This window comes from Mya arenaria, chromosome 12, assembly GCF_026914265.1.
Source record: "Mya arenaria isolate MELC-2E11 chromosome 12, ASM2691426v1".
Lineage (NCBI taxonomy): Eukaryota > Metazoa > Mollusca > Bivalvia > Myida > Myidae > Mya > Mya arenaria.
The window spans coordinates 10529437-10550484 of NC_069133.1; the positions used below are offsets into that span (position 1 = coordinate 10529437).

At 33.8% G+C, this 21048-nt stretch overlaps 1 protein-coding gene across 1 annotated transcript; it reads left to right on the top strand.

The window, feature by feature from the left end:
* On the top strand, positions 1–19516 carry LOC128210435 (putative nuclease HARBI1). The gene is made up of 6 exons (XM_052914785.1): positions 1–536; positions 17754–17854; positions 18093–18170; positions 18596–18702; positions 18866–19056; positions 19513–19516. Exons 1-6 carry the CDS (start codon positions 1–3, stop codon positions 19514–19516), a joined length of 1017 nt encoding a protein of 338 aa, XP_052770745.1.
* The last annotated feature ends 1532 nt before the right edge of the window (positions 19517–21048 follow it).

The following is a 21048-nucleotide window of genomic DNA, read 5'->3' on the forward strand; positions in this document are numbered from 1 at the left end:
ATGGCCGACCTTGACATAGTGAACGCTAGGCGACCTCGACAATTTCGCAGGATAGATAGACAAACGGACGAAGACAACGACGAGGAAGTACGTAAACGGTATAGATTCACTCCGCACAACATAGACAGATTGGAACGACTGATAGGCCACAGACTTGAGCGACCGACTCGCAGAAATCAACCCTTGACACCACGGCAACAGATTATGATTGCTTTACGTTTTTACGCCACTGGGAATTTTTTACAAGTAATAGGGGATACATTTGGGGTAGATGTTGCCACGGTTTCAAGGGTTGTAACTGCAGTGACCGACTGTATTTTTGACATGAAGGACAGCGCGATTCAATTTCCGACGACAGACAGACATAGACACAGGACTAAGACTGGATTTTATGCCATAAGGGGATTCCCGTCTGTGATATCAGCGGTAGACGGAACGCACGTAAGAATACAAACGCCCAGTGATGACGAGGAGCAGTATGTCAATAGAAAACATTTTCACAGCATTAACGTGCAAGCCAGCTGCGACCATAGAGGTAACGAAAATTTCGTTAATAAATTAGTTCTGAATAACAAAAGCAACTTTATTGTAGTAAGATTTACATGAAACATAGATACACTTACCTTAATTTTTATAAATCCATGTATGAATATTATTCGGGAGATGATGTAGTGGCGATGTCTGCATAATATCCCAGGAATCGCCACTACAGTCTACAACAGTCAACATGCCTGGCTGATTTAATTTTTCAACTGATTTAAATCTCAAACGTGTAGAGGTCGTGACGTAATTTTTACTGAATTCCATGTAATATTTTTCAACAGCTATCTATAGTCTTTTTCTATAAATGATAGGGGCACCATATGGGGTATTTGCATTGTACTATTGTTTAAGTACTATGTACAATTTACAGTATGGTTATCTTGAAAAAAAGAAATTCTTTAAAGTATGATAATGTATTGTTTGTGTTTCACAGGTGTATTTACCAATTAGCGCCCAAAATCGGCCCATAAAATGAGAGCTTCGAATTTTGTAACCCTTCTCACGCTATAGTTACATGGGTTACAGCCAAATAAATAGAACATATTACATACAATAAAAACAAAGTCAAAGTTCAACCACAAAATATCGAGTTTTCAGTTTGACATTTGATCAGAGTTATGCAGTTACATTAGTAACAATGAGTTACAGCACAGTTTCTGAAAAGTTTGAAAAAGTGTTTTTTTCTATCTGAAATAGCGGGTTACGCGGTTACATTGGCTACAACCGGTTACATCGGTTACATCGAAAATTTTCATCAAAAATCGAGTTTTCAGGTCGACATATGATCAGAGTTAGGCAGTTACATTAGTTACAATGAGTCACAGCAAAGTTTCTGAAAAGTTTGAAAAAGTGTTTTTTTCTATCCCAAATAACGGGTTACGCGGTTACATTGGTTACAACTGGTTACATCGGTTACATCGAAAATTTTCAAAGTTCAACATAAAAAAAATCGAATTTTCAGGTCGACATATAATTAGAGTTATGCAGTTACATTAGTTACAATGCGTTACAGCAAAGTTTCTGAAAAGTTTGAAAAAGTGTTTTTTCCTATCTGAATTAGCGGGTTACGCGGTTACATTGGATACAACCGGTTACATCGGTTACATCGAAAATTTTCATCAAAAATCGGGTTTTCAGGTCGACATATGATCAGAGTTATGCGGTTACATTAGTTACAATGAGTTACAGCAAAGTTTCTGAAAAGTTTGAAAAAGTGTTTTTTTTCTATCCCAAATAGCGGGTTACGCGGTTACATTGGTTACAACTGGTTACATCGGTTACATCGAAAATTTTCATCAAAAATCGAGTTTTCAGGTCGACATATGATCAGAGTTATGCAGTTACATTAGTTACAATGAGTTACAGCAAAGTTTCTGAAAAGTTTGAAAAAGTGTTTTTTTTCTATCTGAATTAGCGGGTTACGCGGTTACATTGGTTACAACTGGTTACATCGGTTACATCGAAAATTTTCAATGTTCAACATCAAAAATCGAGTTTTCAGGTCGATATATGATCAGAGTTATGCAGTTACATAAGTTACAATGAGTTACAGCAAAGTTTCTGAAAAGTTTGAAAAAGTGTTTTTTTCTACCTGAAATAGCGGGTTACGCGGTTACATTGGTTACAACCGGTTACATCGGTTACATCGAAAATTTTCATCAAAAATCGAGTATTCAGGTCGACATATGATGAGAGTTATGCAGTTACATTAGTTACAATGAGTTACAGCAAAGTTTCTGAAAAGTTTGAAAAAGTGTTTTTTTTCTATCTGAATTAGCGGGTTACGCGGTTACATTGGTTACAACCGGTTACATCGGTTACATCGAAAATTTTCATCAAAAATCGATTTTCAGGTCGACATATGATCAGAGTTATGCGGTTACATTAGTTACAATGAGTTACAGCAAAGTTTCTGAAAAGTTTGAAAAAGTGTTTTTTTCTATCCTCAATAGCGGGTTACGCGGTTACATTGGTTACAACCGGTTACATCGGTTACATCGAAAATTTTCATCAAAAATCGAGTTTTCAGGTCGACATAGGATCAGAGTTATGCAGTTACATTAGTTACAATGAGTTACAGCAAAGTTACTGAAAAGTTTGAAAAGTGTTTTTTTCTATCCCAAATAGCGGGTTACGCGGTTACATTGGTTACAACTGGTTACATCGGTTACATCGAAAATTTTCAAAGTTCAACATCAAAAATCGAGTTTTCAGGTCGACATATAATTAGAGTTATGCAGTTACATTAGTTACAATGCGTTACAGCAAAGTTTCTGAAAAGTTTGAAAAAGTGTTTTTTTCTATCTGAATTAGCGGGTTACGCGGTTACATTGGTTACAACCGGTTACATCGGTTACATCGAAAATTTTCATCAAAAATCGAGTTTTCAGGTCGACATATGATCAGAGTTATGCGGTTACATTAGTTACAATGAGTTACAGCAAAGTTTCTGAAAAGTTTGAAAAAGTGTTTTTTTCTATCTGAAATAGCGGGTTACGCGGTTACATTGGTTACAACTGGTTACATCGGTTACATCGAAAATTTTCATCAAAAATCGAGTTTTCAGGTCGACATATGATCAGAGTTATGCAGTTACATTAGTTACAATGAGTTACAGCAAAGTTCCTGAAAAGTTTGAAAAAGTGTTTTTTTCTATCCTCAATAGCGGGTTACGCGGTTACATTGGTTACAACTGGTTACATCGGTTACATCGAAAAAATTTCAAAGTTCAACATCAAAAATCGAGTTTTCAGGTCGATATATGATCAGAGTTATGCAGTTACATTAGTTACAATGAGTTACAGCAAAGTTTCTGAAAAGTTTGAAAAAGTGTTTTTTTCTATCCCAAATAGTGGGTTACGCGGATACATTGGTTACAACTGGTTACATCGGTTACATCGAAAATTTTCATCAAAAATCGAGTTTTCAGGTCGACATATGATCAGAGTTATGCAGTTACATTAGTTACAATGAGTTACAGCAAAGTTTTTGAAAAGTTTGAAAAAGTGTTTTTTTTCTATCTGAATTAGCGGGTTACGCGGTTACATTGGATACAACCGGTTACATCGGTTACATCGAAAATTTTCAAAGTTCAACATCAAAAATCGAGTTTTCAGGTCGACATATAATTAGAGTTATGCAGTTACATTAGTTACAATGCGTTACAGCAAAGTTTCTGAAAAGTTTGGAAAAGTGTTTTTTTCTATCTGAATTAGCGGGTTACGCGGTTACATTGGTTACAACCGGTTACATCGGTTACATCGAAAATTTTCATCAAAAATCGAGTTTTCAGGTCGATATATGATCAGAGTTATGCAGTTATATTAGTTACAATGAGTTACAGCAAAGTTTCTGAAAAGTTTGAAAAAGTGTTTTTTTCTATCCCAAATAGCGGGTTACGCGGTTACATTGGTTACAACTGGTTACATCGGTTACATCGAAAATTTTCATAAAAAATCGAGTTTTCAGGTCGACATATGATCAGAGTTATGCAGTTACATTAGTAACAATGAGTTACAGCAAAGTTTCTGAAAAGTTTGAAAAAGTGTTTTTTTCTATCCTCAATAGCGGGTTACGCGGTTACATTGGTTACAACTGGTTACATCGGTTACATCGAAAATTTTCATCAAAAATCGAGTTTTCAGGTCGACATATGATCAGAGTTATGCAGTTGCATTAGTTACAATGAGTTACAGCAAAGTTCCTGAAAAGTTTGAAAAAGTGTTTTTTTCTATCTGAAATAGCGGGTTACATTGGTTACAACTGGTTACATCGGTTACATCGAAAAAATTTCAAAGTTCAACATCAAAAATCGAGTTTTCAGGTCGATATATGATCAGAGTTATGCAGTTACATTAGATGCAATGAGTTACAGCAAAGTTTTTGAAAAGTTTGAAAAAGTGTGTTTTTTCTATCTGAATTAGCGGGTTACGCGGTTACATTGGTTACAACTGGTTACATCGGTTACATCGAAAATTTTCATCAAAAATCGAGCTTTCAGGTCGACATATGATGAGAGTTATGCAGTTACATTAGTTACAATGAGTTACAGCAACGTTTCTGAAAAGTTTGAAAAAGTGTTTTTTTCTATCTGAATTAGCGGGTTACGCGGTTACATTGGTTACAACTGGTTACATCGGTTACATCGAAAATTTTCAATGTTCAACATCAAAAATCGAGTTTTCAGGTCGATATATGATCAGAGTTATGCAGTTACATTAGTTACAATGAGTTACAGCAAAGTTTCTGAAAAGTTTGAAAAAGTGTTTTTTTCTACCTGAAATAGCGGGTTACGCGGTTACATTGGTTACAACCGGTTACATCGGTTACATCGAAAATTTTCATCAAAAATCGAGTATTCAGGTCGACATATGATCAGAGTTATGCAGTTACATTAGTTACAATGAGTTACCGCAATGTTTCTGAAAAGTTTGAAAAAGTGTTTTTTTTCTATCTGAAATAGCGGGTTACGCGGTTACATTGGTTACAACTGGTTACATCGGTTACATCGAAAATTTTCATCAAAAATCGAGCTTTCAGGTCGACATATGATCAGAGTTATGCAGTTACATTAGTTACAATGAGTTACAGCAACGTTTCTGAAAAGTTTGAAAAAGTGTTTTTTTCTATCTGAATTAGCGGGTTACGCGGTTACATTGGTTACAACTGGTTACATCGGTTACATCGAAACTTTTCAATGTTCAACATCAAAAATCGAGTTTTCAGGTCGATATATGATCAGAGTTATGCAGTTACATTAGTTACAATGAGTAACAGCAAAGTTTCTGAAAAGTTTGAAAAAGTGTTTTTTTCTACCTGAAATAGCGGGTTACGCGGTTACATTGGTTACAACCGGTTACATCGGTTACATCGAAAATTTTCATCAAAAATCGAGTATTCAGGTCGACATATGATCAGAGTTATGCAGTTACATTAGTTACAATGAGTTACCGCAATGTTTCTGAAAAGTTTGAAAAAGTGTTTTGTTCTATCTGAATTAGCGGGTTACGCGGTTACATTGGTTACAACCGGTTACATCGGTTACATCGAAAATTTTCATCAAAAATCGAGTTTTCAGGTCGACATATGATCAGAGTTATGCGGTTACATTAGTTACAATGAGTTACAGCAAAGTTTCTGAAAAGTTTGAAAAAGTGTTTTTTTTCTATCCTCAATAGCGGGTTACGCGGTTACATTGGTTACAACCGGTTACATCGGTTACATCGAAAATTTTCATCAAAAATCGAGTTTTCAGGTCGATATAGGATCAGAGTTATGCAGTTACATTAGTTACAATGAGTTACAGCAAAGTTACTGAAAAGTTTGAAAAGTGTTTTTTTCTATCCCAAATAGCGGGTTACGCGGTTACATTGGTTACAACTGGTTACATCGGTTACATCGAAAATTTTCAAAGTTCAACATCAAGAATCGAGTTTTCAGGTCGACATATAATTAGAGTTATGCAGTTACATTAGTTACAATGCGTTACAGCAAAGTTTCTGAAAAGTTTGAAAAAGTGTTTTTTTCTATCTGAATTAGCGGGTTACGCGGTTACATTGGTTACAACCGGTTACATCGGTTGCATCGAAAATTTTCATCAAAAATCGAGTTTTCAGGTCGACATATGATCAGAGTTATGCGGTTACATTAGTTACAATGAGTTACAGCAAAGTTTCTGAAAAGTTTGAAAAAGTGTTTTTTTCTATCCCAAATAGCGGGTTACGCGGTTACATTGGTTACAACTGGTTACATCGGTTACATCGAAAATTTTCATCAAAAATCGAGTTTTCAGGTCGACATATGATCAGAGTTATGCAGTTACATTAGTTACAATGAGTTACAGCAAAGTTCCTGAAAAGTTTGAAAAGGTGTTTTTTTCTATCTGAAATAGCGGGTTACGCGGTTACATTGGTTACAACTGGTTACATCGGTTACATCGAAAAAATTTCAAAGTTCAACATCAAAAATCGAGTTTTCAGGTCGATATATGATCAGAGTTGTGCAGTTACATTAGTTACAATGAGTTACAGCAAAGTTTCTGAAAAGTTTGAAAAAGTGTTTTTTTCTATCCCAAATAGCGGGTTACGCGGTTACATTGGTTACAACTGGTTACATCGGTTACATCGAAAATTTTCATAAAAAATCGAGTTTTCAGGTCGATATATGATCAGAGTTATGCAGTTACATTAGTTACAATGAGTTACAGCAAAGTTTCTGAAAAGTTTGAAAAAGTGTTTTTTTTTCTATCTGAAATAGCGGGTTACGCGGTTATATTTGTTACAACTGGTTACATCGGTTACATGAAATGGGTACATCGTTGTGATCTTTCCAAATGAAACTTCAGGCTGCAGTTAGCCTGTGGAACACTTAATGGTGTTATTTTTGGAATGACGTGACGTTAACAATATATTTTATAGGCTTGACATATTTAATAATATTCCTGATAGGTCCTTTTTTCGGTGTTCAGTCCATGGAATGCAATATATATCTCAAACAAACAATACCATGATGGGACATCTGTTTAATAGTCATAGGGTATTCTAACATTCATGCATATAAAATGAAAATGACACTTCAGTCACAGAAAGAAACGATTGTATTCTAGCAGCACACTGTAAAAGAACAAGTACACTACATAAACTTTAACAAATTGAAGAGATATGTTTTTATATCCCTGTTATGCGAAACTTCATCGTTTTAAAGTGTTTGGTGCGGGGGAAATGGGTTGATATGATCAAACAGAAGGTTGAGATAGCATTAACATTTTTTAAACATTTACGTTGGTGATGTTGTTGTAATTGTTGCTGTTGTCGTTGTTGTTGTCGTCGTTGTTGTTGTTGTTGTTGTTGTGCTTGTTGTTGGTGGTGCTGAGCTTATAAATTTAGCCCACGCCCTTAAATGGTTGTATTAGGGCTTGACCCCGACACATTCCTACGTATGACTTAATATCTGAAAAAGATAAAGCCAGATGAGGACTTTTAATTCCACCAGTGTACCCAAAATGCCGCGGTTTTTGCGATGAATGGCATCTAGAGTGCTTACAGAGCTCTTAAACATTAAGGAACATTTATACTGACATAAAAATTATGGATATTACATTTTAACTGTTTATAAAAATAGCATGTGCAGAATATGCAGTTACTTACTTAAAGAAGCTTATTTGTTGTTACATGTGTGCATACCTTGCCGATTTTGTCACGTATTAAGGGGATTTGAACACACATGTGCATTGTGTGTGAGGTGCGTATATGAGCTGGGGTCGCGCGTATTTTCGTACATACATAAACAGATATTAACATAAACATACATAAACATAGATTTAAAATAAACATAGATTTAAAATGACAAAATGTCAGCACTGACACGGCCACAACAGAATCGTAACCTTTAGTCCATCTCCGGCAAGTTCGTTAAATAGCCGTGACACTGCACACCTTTCTCTTGCCGACCTTCATGTTAAACCGGTGTTAAATTAATGCTACCCATTCGCCGAGATCTCATCCACATTTACAAATAAAATATCATTTTAAATCATAAAGGAAAATCAAAAAATGAAACATACCTTATCATGATGTTATTTCTGTACTATTGTCATAAATATTCATATATTCTAAAACTTCTTTAACAATACTTTCATTGCGAGAAATAAATCATTTTATTTTCGGCACACATCTATTCAATGCAATTTAAATCATTTATTTGATAAAGGCCACCGGCCCAAAACAATCATTATCTACAAACATATACATATAAGACAAACACAGGTGAATGGTGAACCCTCATTAACCAGTTTGTGTGGCCTTAAATATAGTAAAAGAGGTCATTTCACTTCTAATTTCAGTTGAAATAGAGAAAAAACATAACAAAACACTGTAATTACTATCAGAGAACTAGTTTTAACACTTAAGAGTCTAATTCCTGAAGTACATTGACAATATCATATTTACACTGAAATTCTCTGAATCTCCCACTCAATAGAGTGGTACAATGAAACTGTTAAGGTTATTCGGTACGCAATTTGCCGAATATTTTTACACGGGATTTTGAGTAGAAAATGAAGAAGCTTTGTAATACCTTATTTTGCACCAGTCAATTGTAACTGAGGTTAAAGTGCTAGTTGAAAATAACATATTTTTAATATATTGTTATAATACTATCGTTTTCTCTGTTCCGAACATGAATATTCTTTTAACAACAACAACAACAATTCTTAAAACTAAAATTTTCTCTTTTTTATAGTTGGATTGTGTCCCCGTGTGTTAATTGTTACACTATCGTTAATTTACAATTTCAGTTCATCCTTCATAAAAGTTGATTATAATATTTATTTAATAGTTCACACTACACTGTATACTTGTAATTGTAATATATTTATTATGTATATGAAACACAAAAAACTGTATAGTTTACGTGTAATAAATTCTGTTCTGTTCTGTTAATGCTCGACCATATCAGGCAAGCTCGGAACAGAAAAATCTTTAAACCAAAGCTCTGCTGGTACTGCGGTATTCACTGCTTGCACGAAATTTAGCCGTTCAAAGTGTTGAAGTACTTTTCCAGTACATCTATCCATACCAACACAATTCACAACAACAACAACCCCACCAACAACAACAAACACAATGTCATATAATACCACTACTACGCATATGATCTGAGAAAAATAAGACCTTGCATGGAGTACAAATAAACACATACATGTAAGCACACACATGTTTTTGTTATAGAATTCTAAAAATATTATATACACTTAAAAAAATGTTATGGCTATTAGTGTCTTTTAATAATTGTTACGTTAATTTCAGTAGTTCCTTTTTTTGTTTTGGGCTTCGTACTTATCATTTTAACGCTATTTGCTCTCTTAATTTAGATACATCATTTATGCGTTTCAGGAGAGATGCCTATTATTACACTTGGTTGAGTTTATATTAAAATTCATTAAAACAATACGGAGGTTGCAAATATTACTGTATTTGTTTTTAAATACTATTCCCAATAAAGCCTCACGTTTATTGATTACGATGCTAATTGTTGTTGAAGCTATAAAATTATTTAATTTGTTCCACAACTGTTGTGTTTCAAAGCACACCCAATATAAATGTTCTTTGGATGGCAAAATGTACATAATCTAAAAATCGACAAGTTTGAACTTAAAAAATAATGTATTTGTTGGTATTATTCCCAAAAGGAAATTGTAATAAAAACTACGTAAGGTGCTGTCAATTGTTGGTTCGTATATGTATATAACTACATATCCGTTTTCATTTCAAATGTTCATTCGTGCTTGCTAAGGTTTCTGTCCATTTTAATTTTTAAGTTGGTGTTAATGTTGTTTAAAGTAATATCAAGTATAGAAAATTGTTTGTTTTGATTGTACAACGTTTTCTTTGAATGATGTGTTGTTAGTGTGTGTAATTCAAACTTTAGTAAGCTGTATCCTCGTAGAATCATAGAGTTAACACCCTCAATTTGTACACAATCCATGCGATTATATATATTATTGGCTTAGTGAACATCATTTTATACAGAGTATATTAATTTTCTTGTATCAGTTTAATACAAAGAAATAAAATGATCGTAAAACATGAATTCTGTATACGTCGATTTTTCAACTGCTTGCAAAAACATATTATGAAATAGAAAATCATTCTCTTACGAATCAGTTATTATTTATTTGGAAGTCTTTATGTTCATTAAAACAAAATACTTCTATAACATATAGAAGTATTTTGATTCAACCGGATTCAATAAATTTTAATTTCGGGGCTCTGATGTATACTGCATTGCCATCTTACGTTCAGACGGAAACTCATAAATTTTGGTTTTCTTTCTAATGCAAAAAACGAATATGTTTGTTTTACTGCTAAACATTCAATTTGTATTGTTTGCGAAAAAATATTGATAATTTCCTTGATATTTCTATATTTCCTTTACAATTAAAGATATGAAATTTAACTCATATTTATATATTTAGGTTGTCAGCTAAAATATACAATAATTGTATTTTTATTGCGCATATGGTGTCACAAGGGCAATATAAGGGGACAGGATATGCCTAGAACGTATAAGTTTGTGGGCGTGGCTACCTAATTAAATCGCAATATGCCAGAATATTGCCTTCAGCCAATCAGAGAGAAGATTCAAAAGAGAAAGGTCTCCGGATCGATTGGGGGAGGGGCTTACCAATCTCTTTAGTTTCCGACACATTTCGACTTAAACTTCAAGTTTTGTACTTATCGGACATCATTAAAAAAACATATGTTTTATTCAAGTATTATACAAAGCTTGAGCGCATTCTAAGAATTTTTATACCAGACACGTCCTTTTTAGCTATAAAATGGCAAGTACTGCTTTTCATTCCGATTGGCAGATATGAATCAAATGAAATCTTGTAAAACTTGTGCATCATTATCGCGTCTAAATAAAAAAATGGAGATTTGTATTGTTTGAAATGGCATCAATTTACAACAATAAAATCCTGAAGGTTTTAATTGCACTTGTGCTAGCAAACAAGGTACAATGTTATACATTAATTAATATATTAATCAATTATTTCGTTCGATGTTTCGTTGATGTCAGCCGTCTGTCATTCATTCATCCATCCATCCATCCATCTATCCATCTTCATTCATTCATTCGTTCGTTCGTTCATTCATTCATTCATTCGTTTTGTTCGTATCACTCACTCGCTCCTCACTCACTCACTCACTCACTCACTCACTCACTCACTCACTCACTCACTCACTCACTCACTCACTCACTCACTCACTCACTCACTCACTCACTCACTCACTCACTCACTCACTCACTCACTCACTCACTCACTCACTCACTCACTCACTCACTCACTCACTCACTCACTCACTCACTCACTCACTCACTCACTCACTCACTCACTCACTCACTCACTCACTCACTCACTCACTCACTCACTCACTCACTCACTCACTCACTCACTCACTCACTCACTCACTCACCCATCCACCCATCCACTCACTCCAAACTTGTATGTGACTAAAGTATCAGACTAGGGATTTGCGAGGCTAATACAATTAATAATTGTATACTATTAATAAAATTATTTATCACATAATTCCTTAGACGAAATGCTTGGTACATATAAAATTACTTAGAATTCTTGTTATGATGACGTTTTGCGATTTCATTAACACAATAAATTTGTTAAAATGTTTTACAGTCGAAATCCTAATCCCAGATTGTATTGACATGGTGACATCTGCATAATTGTCACCACTAATTGGGGCCATAAAACAGGACAAAGAAGATAGCCCAGGGCGATTTTCATTTAATGCCGAGTCGAAGGTGTGGTGATATCGAGGGCCTTATATTTTACATATTTGATTAAATCTACCAGCTGAAGAAGTGAAGACGTCTCTAAAGGAACAGAGCAGAACAGAATTTATTCGATTGAAACAATTACGGTTTCTCATCATAAAAATATACAAAATAGATAGATACAAATGTTTTACAATAATCAATACAAGAGTATGAGTTGCTACATATTAACAAAGTGATAATTAAATATTAAGCAGTGCATGCGCACATAACGATCAAAAAACAAGAGAACAAATTATAATATTTCATCACATCCTGGATATATTATGCAAAGAAAAAAAATCATACAGTGTTGTTTAATACGTTATTTCTAATTCGATATGCATCTCTTATATAGGTGGCAAGATTATTAAGTTCGTTTCTTCTTTTAGAATTAAGCAGTAAAAGCATATTGAAAACACTTGGATTTCTCCAATAAAAAGTTTTAATGTGTCTTCGTCTAAGCTCTTCATAAGGTGCACATTTAAACAAACAAAAATGAAACTCATCTTCAATGTCATTTGAGTTGAGTCTAAAGGGAATGCGGTGGATTGCACTGCCCCCCCCCCCCACCGCTCCCTCCCTCAGCACCCCCCCCCCGGTTAAAACACCTCCAGCTCATTTTTCTACAAGGCGGACAAAGCACTGTCTAAGGGTTTTTAAAAGGAAGGATGTAACTCTCCCTTATCAAAACACCACTTATACCAATTTGATGATTTTTTTTTCTGATAAACTGGTAAAGATCTTTGATATCAAATTGCTTTTCTTGAAATGAGCATAAAGCAATAATAGTAAAATCTTCGTTTAAATACGAGAAAATGGCATGGATTGAGAAACCCCAATAATTGAGAAGACCCTTTAAAAAAGATTCTTGATATAAAGAAACAAACACATTCAATAATTGTCTCATATACTATTTTGCTAAAATGTAGTTTATTATTATTATTATTATTATTATTATTATTATTATTATTACCCGGGATTTACGAAAATGATTGATGTTGGTACAAACATAATTGATATTTTACTGGGATTAATCATTGCGCATCTGACAACTTTTTCTCTTAAAACGCTAGGCTATGTAACATATTTTTTTTTTGTGTTTTACATGGATGCCCCAAAAAGCAAAACCGGTCTTTAACGGCGCGAAGACATGTATAATCAATAGGATTCGCGCGCCATTTGAGACGAAGTGTATTTTTCCCACCCCAAAATCATATTTCATACAAAAAACCTGGCCCCAATTTCACTAAAATTCTAAACCATAACAAGCTTAAGTAGCTTAAGTAGCTTATTTCATTAAACCATATTTCTTTCTAAATCTTGATTTTACTGTATAAAAATTAGGTTAACGTAATCGTAGTAGTCATAATTTCCTTTTCAAGTCCACACACTTTTTATAATGTAAAACAAATTAAAACACAACAAATAATAGTCAGCTTGACTTTATCCTGTCATAATAGTGTTCAAATTTGGAGCCAGATTAGTTGCATGATAGAGCCAAGATTAGCATATGGAAGTCCATAAACACACATCTTTTCTAATATAATATATTTCAGCTACTATTTCTATCATCTACTACTTGGGTACGAATTAGAATTGATGACGTTACAAAATAAAAATATTAAAGTATCCGAAACTGTATATAAAATATATAGTATATACAATAAATACTAAGTACAAACAATGCAAACTTAGCTTGTTATTTCATCGAGCCATTAGTAACTGTGTTAAATGATGATACCCATAATGTCACTCATATAGTTTTGTTATCATTTGATATCATAGCTTACTGATTAATGATATGTTAAATTTATGACCAAACACTATCAAATGTAAGGTTATTATTGCAGTATATAATTGTGTTCTTAAAATTTTCGGTTGTATACCTCTAACACATTCTTGCCCTTCTCATGAACATCTTAAAACCGTTTCAACTGATACAAAATAATACGGATGTAACCAGTTGTAACCAATGTAACCGCGTAACCTGCTATTTGAGATAGAAACAACACTTTTTTAACTTTTCAAAAACTGTGCTGTAACTCATTGTAACTAATGTAAATGCATAACTCTAATCATATGTCGACCTGAAAGTTGATTTTTGATGAAAATTATTTGATGTAACCAATGTAACCAGTTGTAACCAATGTAACCGCGTAACCTGCTATTTGAGATAGAAAAAACACTTTTTTAAACTTTTCAAAAACTGTGCTGTAACTCATTGTAACTAATGTAACTGCATAGCTCTGATCATATGTCGACCTGAAAACTCGATTTTTGATGAAAATTTTCGATGTAACCGATGTAACCGGTTGTAACCAATGTAACCGCGTAACCCGCTATTTCAGATAGAAAAAAACACTTTTTCAAATTTTTCAGAAACTTTGCTGTACCTCATTGTAACTAATGTAACTGCATAACTCTGATCATATATCGACCTGAAAACTCGATTTTTGATGTTGAACTTTGAAAATTTTCGATGTAACCGATGTAACCAGTTGTAACCAATGTAACCGCGTAACCCGCTATTTCAGATAGAAAAAAACACTTTTTCAAACTTTTCAGAAACTTTGCTGTAACTCATTGTAACAAATGTAACTGCATAACTCTGATCATATGTCGACCTGAAAACTCGATTTTTGATGAAAATTTTCGATGTAACCGATGTAAACAGTTGTAACCAATGTAACCAATGTAACCACGTAACCCGCTATTGAGGACAGAAAAAAACACTTTTTCAAACTTTTCAGAAACTTTGCTGTAACTCATTGTAACTAATGTAACCGCATTACTCTGATCATATGTCGACCTGAAAACTCGATTTTTGATGAAAATTTTCGATGTAACCGATGTAACCGGTTGTAACCAATGTAACCGCGTAACCCGCTATTTCAGATAGAAAAAACACTTTTTCAAACTTTTCAAAAACTTTGCTGTAACTCATTGTAACTAATGTAACTGCATAACTCTGATCATATGTCGACCTGAAAACTCGATTTTTGATGTTGAACTTTGAAAATTTTCGATGTAACCGATGTAACCAGTTGTAACCAATGTAACCGCGTAACCCGCTATTTGGGATAGAAAAAAACACTTTTTCAAACTTTTCAAAAACTTTGCTGTAACTCATTGTAACTAATGTAACTGCATAACTCTGATCATATGTCGACCTGAAAACTCGATTTTTGATGTTGAACTTTGAAAATTTTCGATGTAACCGATGTAACCAGTTGTAACCAATGTAACCTCGTAACCCGCTATTTCAGATAGAAAAAAACACTTTTTCAAACTTTTCAGAAACTTTGCTGTAACACATTGTAACTAATGTAACTGCATAACTCTGATCATATGTCGACCTGAAAACTCGATTTTTGATGAAAATTTTCGATGTAACCGATGTAACCAGTTGTAACCAATGTAACCGCGTAACCCGCTATTTCAGATAGAAAAAAACACTTTTTCAAACTTTTCAGAAACTTTGCTGTAACTCATTGTAACCAATGTAACTGCATAACTCTGATCATATGTCGACCTGAAAACTCGATTTTTGATGTTGAACTTTGAAAATTTTCGATGTAACCGATGTAACCGGTTGTAACCAATGTAACCACGTAACCCGCTATTTCAGATAGAAAAAAAACAACACTTTTTCAAACTTTTCAGAAACTTTTCTGTAACACATTGTAACTAATGTAACTGCATAACTCTGATCATATGTCGACCTGAAAACTCGATTTTTTATGAAAATTTTCGATGTAACCGATGTAACCGGTTGTAACCAATGTAACCGCGTAACCCGCTATTTCAGATAGAAAAAAACAACACTTTTTCAAACTTTTCAGGAACTTTGCTGTAACTCATTGTAACTAATGTAACTGCATAACTCTGATCATATGTCGACCTGAAAACTCGATTTTTGATGTTGAACTTTGAAAATTTTCGATGTAACCGGTTGTAACCAATGTAACCGCGTAATTCGCTATTTCAGATAGAAAAAAACACTTTTCCAAACTTTTCAGAAACTTTGCTGTAACGCATTGTAACTAATGTAACTGCATAACTCTAATTATATGTCGACCTGAAAACTCGATTTTTGATGTTGAACTTTGAAAATTTTCGATGTAACCGATGTAACCAGTTGTAACCAATGTAACCGCGTAACCCGCTATTTCAGATAGAAAAAAACACTTTTTCAAACTTTTCAGAAACTTTGCTGTAACACATTGTAACTAATGTAACTGCATAACTCTGATCATATGTCGACCTGAAAACTCGATTTTTGATGAAAATTTTCGATGTAACCGATGTAACCAGTTGTAACCAATGTAACCGCGTAACCCGCTATTTCAGATAGAAAAAAACACTTTTTCAAACTTTTCAGAAACTTTGCTGTAACTTATTGTAACCAATGTAACTGCAGAACTCTGATCATATGTCGACCTGAAAACTCGATTTTTTATGAAAATTTTCGATGTAACCGATGTAACCGGTTGTAACCAATGTAACCGCGTAACCCGCTATTGAGGATAGAAAAAAACAACACTTTTTCAAACTTTTCAGGAACTTTGCTGTAACTCATTGTAACTAATGTAACTGCATAACTCTGATCATATGTCGACCTGAAAACTCGATTTTTGATGTTGAACTTTGAAAATTTTCGATGTAACCGGTTGTAACCAATGTAACCGCGTAATTCGCTATTTCAGATAGAAAAAACACTTTTCCAAACTTTTCAGAAACTTTGCTGTAACGCATTGTAACTAATGTAACTGCATAACTCTAATTATATGTCGACCTGAAAACCCGATTTTTGATGTTGAACTTTGAAAATTTTCGATGTAACCGATGTAACCAGTTGTAACCAATGTAACCGCGTAACCCGCTATTTCAGATAGAAAAAACACTTTTTCAAACTTTTCAAAAACTTTGCTGTAACTCATTGTAACTAATGTAACTGCATAACTCTGATCATATGTCGACCTGAAAACTCGATTTTTGATGTTGAACTTTGAAAATTTTCGATGTAACCGATGTAACCAGTTGTAACCAATGTAACCGCGTAACCCGATATTTCAGATAGAAAGAAACACTTTTTCAAACTTTTCAGAAACTTTGCTGTAACTCATTGTAACTAATGTAACTGCATAACTCTGATCATATGTCGACCTGAAAACTCGATTTTTTATGAAAATTTTCGATGTAACCGATGTAACCGGTTGTAACCAATGTAACCGCGTAACCCGCTATTTCAGATAGAAAAAACAAACTCTTTTTCAAACTTTTCAGAAACTTTGCTGTAACTCATTGTAACTAATGTAACTGCATAACTCTGATCATATGTCGACCTGAAAACTCGATTTTTTATGAAAATTTTCGATGTAACCGATGTAACCAGTTGTAACCAATGTAACCGCGTAACCCGCTATTTGAGATAGAAAAAACACTTTTTCAAACTTTTCAAAAACTTTGCTGTAACTCATTGTAACTAATGTAACTGCATAACTCTGATCATATGTCGAACTGAAAACTCGATCTTTAATGAAAATTTTCGATGTAACCGATGTAACCAGTTGTAACCAATGTAACCGCGTAACCCGCTATTTGAGATAGAAAAAAAACACACTTTTTCAAACTTTTCAAAAACTTTGATGTAACTCATTGTAACTTATGCAACCGCATAACTCTAATCATATGTCGACCTGAAAACTCGATTTTTTGTAGTTGAACTTCGAAAATCTTCGATGTAACCGGTTGTAACACAATTTTCAGCATACTCGCCTTACAATAAGCCAGTGTTACCACTGTAACTATGGTCTTATAGGCGTTACAATATTCGAAGGTTTCATTTTATGGGCCCATTTTGTGCCCTATCTCGTATTTACAAGCATAAATGCCATCTGGCCGGGCAGTACGCACGATGCCCATGTATTTAGGACCTCGGAATTGTTCCACTTCATGGAAACACATCATCATGGTAAATGTTATTTAATATAATTAAGGCATATATGTCACATTCATGAAGTACTCATTCCAACTTACTAATATAATGTATGAGCTTGTAGTGAATATAATTATTATTTGATTTCTTAACTCTGATATAATATATGTTAGAGATGAACTGAAATTAAATCATGTTTTTTCATGAATACAAATTTAATTAATTGTACTTAAAAAATAGCAATTGTATTTACATGAATATATTTCATTTCCAGGCCTTGAAGATGGCATACTGCTAGGGGACAGTGCCTACCCTTGCAAGCCTTACATGCTCACCCCATACCTGCACCCAGGTAATGTTGCATGCACTTGTGCAAAACATTCCTATTAATGCTGATTTTATCCTTATTTCTTTTATTTTAATTTGGATTAATATTTGATTATGATACCCAAGAATTAAGGCAGCGTAGTTTCCATTGTTGATGCAAGCTGCTTATGTATGTTTGTTATAATGATGATGGTGTTGGTGGTGGTGATGATGATTTTGATGATGGAGTTTGTTCTTGTTGTTGTTGTGGTTTGGTAGTTGTAGCATTTTGAGGATTATCATGCTGCTTATATCACGTTGATGATGATGAGGATGATGATTACAGTGGTGATGGCGATGGTGATTACGGTAGTCATAATAATTATGTTTACAGTTGTGATGGTGGTGGTGGTGGTGGTGATGATGATGACAATGATGATGCTGATAATGATGATGATGATGTATTTTCAGCAAATGAAGCACAGCAACATTTCAATGATGCGCATTGCTCCACAAGAAATGTTATAGAAAGAGCCTTTGGTGTATTGAAGAGGCGATTTCATATACTAGATACAGAGGTATACCAATGTTCTATGAACTCCAATGTTTTTTCAAATGCCTATGTACTAATAATTATTGTTAATTAAATGCACAACATATGTCAATCATGGTTGTTTTTGAAAAAGGTATACTTGTTGAATCATAAATACATTGTATGTTGTGATTTTTTCCTTAAATCAGATCCGGATGAAGCCACTGAAAGTAAGTAAGATTGTGGTATGTTGTGTTGTATTACACAACCTTGCAAAGCTGTGGGGAGAACCCGAAGAATTTCCGCTAGAGGATGACCAGCAGCCCCCTACTGTTCTGAACCATGACGATGACATATCCGGAAAGGCAGTTCGGGAGTACATTACAATGCAATACTTCAGGTTTGACTATTTTTATACTGGCTAGCTTCCTTTTCCATTTGTAAAACACTAAGGCATTACATTTCCAAAAAAATACAAACAACTTATTACTAACATGTATGACATTTGTTATTAGTTTAAAAAGACCTTTTGAACTGTGTTACAAATTTAAGATTTACAAGTTTTATACTGGCCCTGATAATTGAAAATTATTAAATTAAACAACACATGCATCATCAAAAAGTCATACATTTTACAAACTACTTACAGGAAACTATATATGCTATATAACATATGTAAACTATCTGCAACAGGTATGAACTGCAACAACTACAACACAATTATAATATGGGTCTGACTGTAATTAAGATACACTGACATTTTTTCTGTGTTGCATGTAAATTTTTCATTAAATTACAATGCTATAAGTATTTATTACTGTTAATGAACACAAGCATTGTTTTATTCTATTTACAGTTGACAAGGAACATTTGACAATGATGGAGACCACTTTCATGATCATCAATTTCCACCAGGTGGTTTAAACTGATATAAATAAGTGTCTTTTATCAATGGCCCTGTGTATGTGTACATTTTAACAACAGTGGTGACCACATTTGATGAAATTGAATGCTTGTGTCTGAATTGAGTTTCTCTAGTTCATGGCATTTCATAACACTTTTATTAAACGATACTGTGATGCTTATAAACATTATTGAATGGTTGAAATTGTAGTTACAATGTATGTGATTTATTTTTGAATTTAGAGTTATATGGCATGGTAGAATTGACTGCATCATACAATTTGATTTATTTCCATAAAAAAAGACAAAAATGTACATTTTTAGTGAATAAGAAACTTATTATTACATTGATCATTTCTGAATGTGATTATCACAAAAACCAAAATTTTATTCCAAAAGGATCATGTCTGACAAGATATCTAGCATTTACTGTTACTTTTTAAATATAATGTGATAGTTAAAAACATTGTTACTGTTTGTTTTCATTGTTAATGTGAGTCTGTGATAGTTAAAAACATTGTTATTGTCTGTTTTCATTGTTACTGTGAGTCTGTGATAGTTAAAAACATTGTTACTGTCTTTTTGCATTGTTAATGTGAGTCTGTGATAGTTAAAAACATTTGTTATGGTCCATTTTTAATTGTAACTGTGAGTCTGTGATAGTTAAGAACATTTTTATGGTCCATTTTCATTACTACTGTGAGTCTGTGATAGTTAATACATTGTTACTGTCTGTTGTCATTGTTAACTATGTATCAACATGTTTCTATTTTGTGAGTTGTACTGACAAAGAAAACCATGAATAATATCACAGAAACATCCACATTTTGTTCATTCTCTACATTGCTGGTAGAAAAAACATTTTGCTGTATTACTGTGCATTGAGATGCAGATGAAGTTATATTGACAAATATGAAATTTTAAAAATATGCACAAAACAGCAACAACCGGAGATGTTTGTCAAACATTATGCCCCCATGAGCAGCATGTTGTCAGGATTGTATTGATAATTAAATGAAATATGTATTATCCGAAATGACAATTTATTTGTCACTGACATTGTATGCCGCTGAGACAGTATCAAGACAATGACCATTCAAAGTATGAGTATAGAGCGTGTTGTGGCCATGGCCTTTGACTCTATGACCTCAAAATCCATATGAGTCATCATGCAGCTGGTCGCCAAATACTTGAATGTCAAATTTGATGGCCATGGCTGCAGGCACTGTAAAGTTATCACACAGACAAGCTTTTTTCATTCAAGGTCACTGTGACATTGAACTTTGATCTGATGAATCCGAAAATTAAGGGGGCATCTACTGGCCAGACCCAGCCTACATGTCAAGTTTGATGATCATAGGTCCAGGCATTGTTGAAATATCACTGGGAGAAGCTTTACTACTTTTTTGCATTAAAGGTCAACGTGACCTTTAACTCTGGCTCAATGATCCCAAACTCAAAAGGGGGTCACCGTCATCTACTAGTTAGG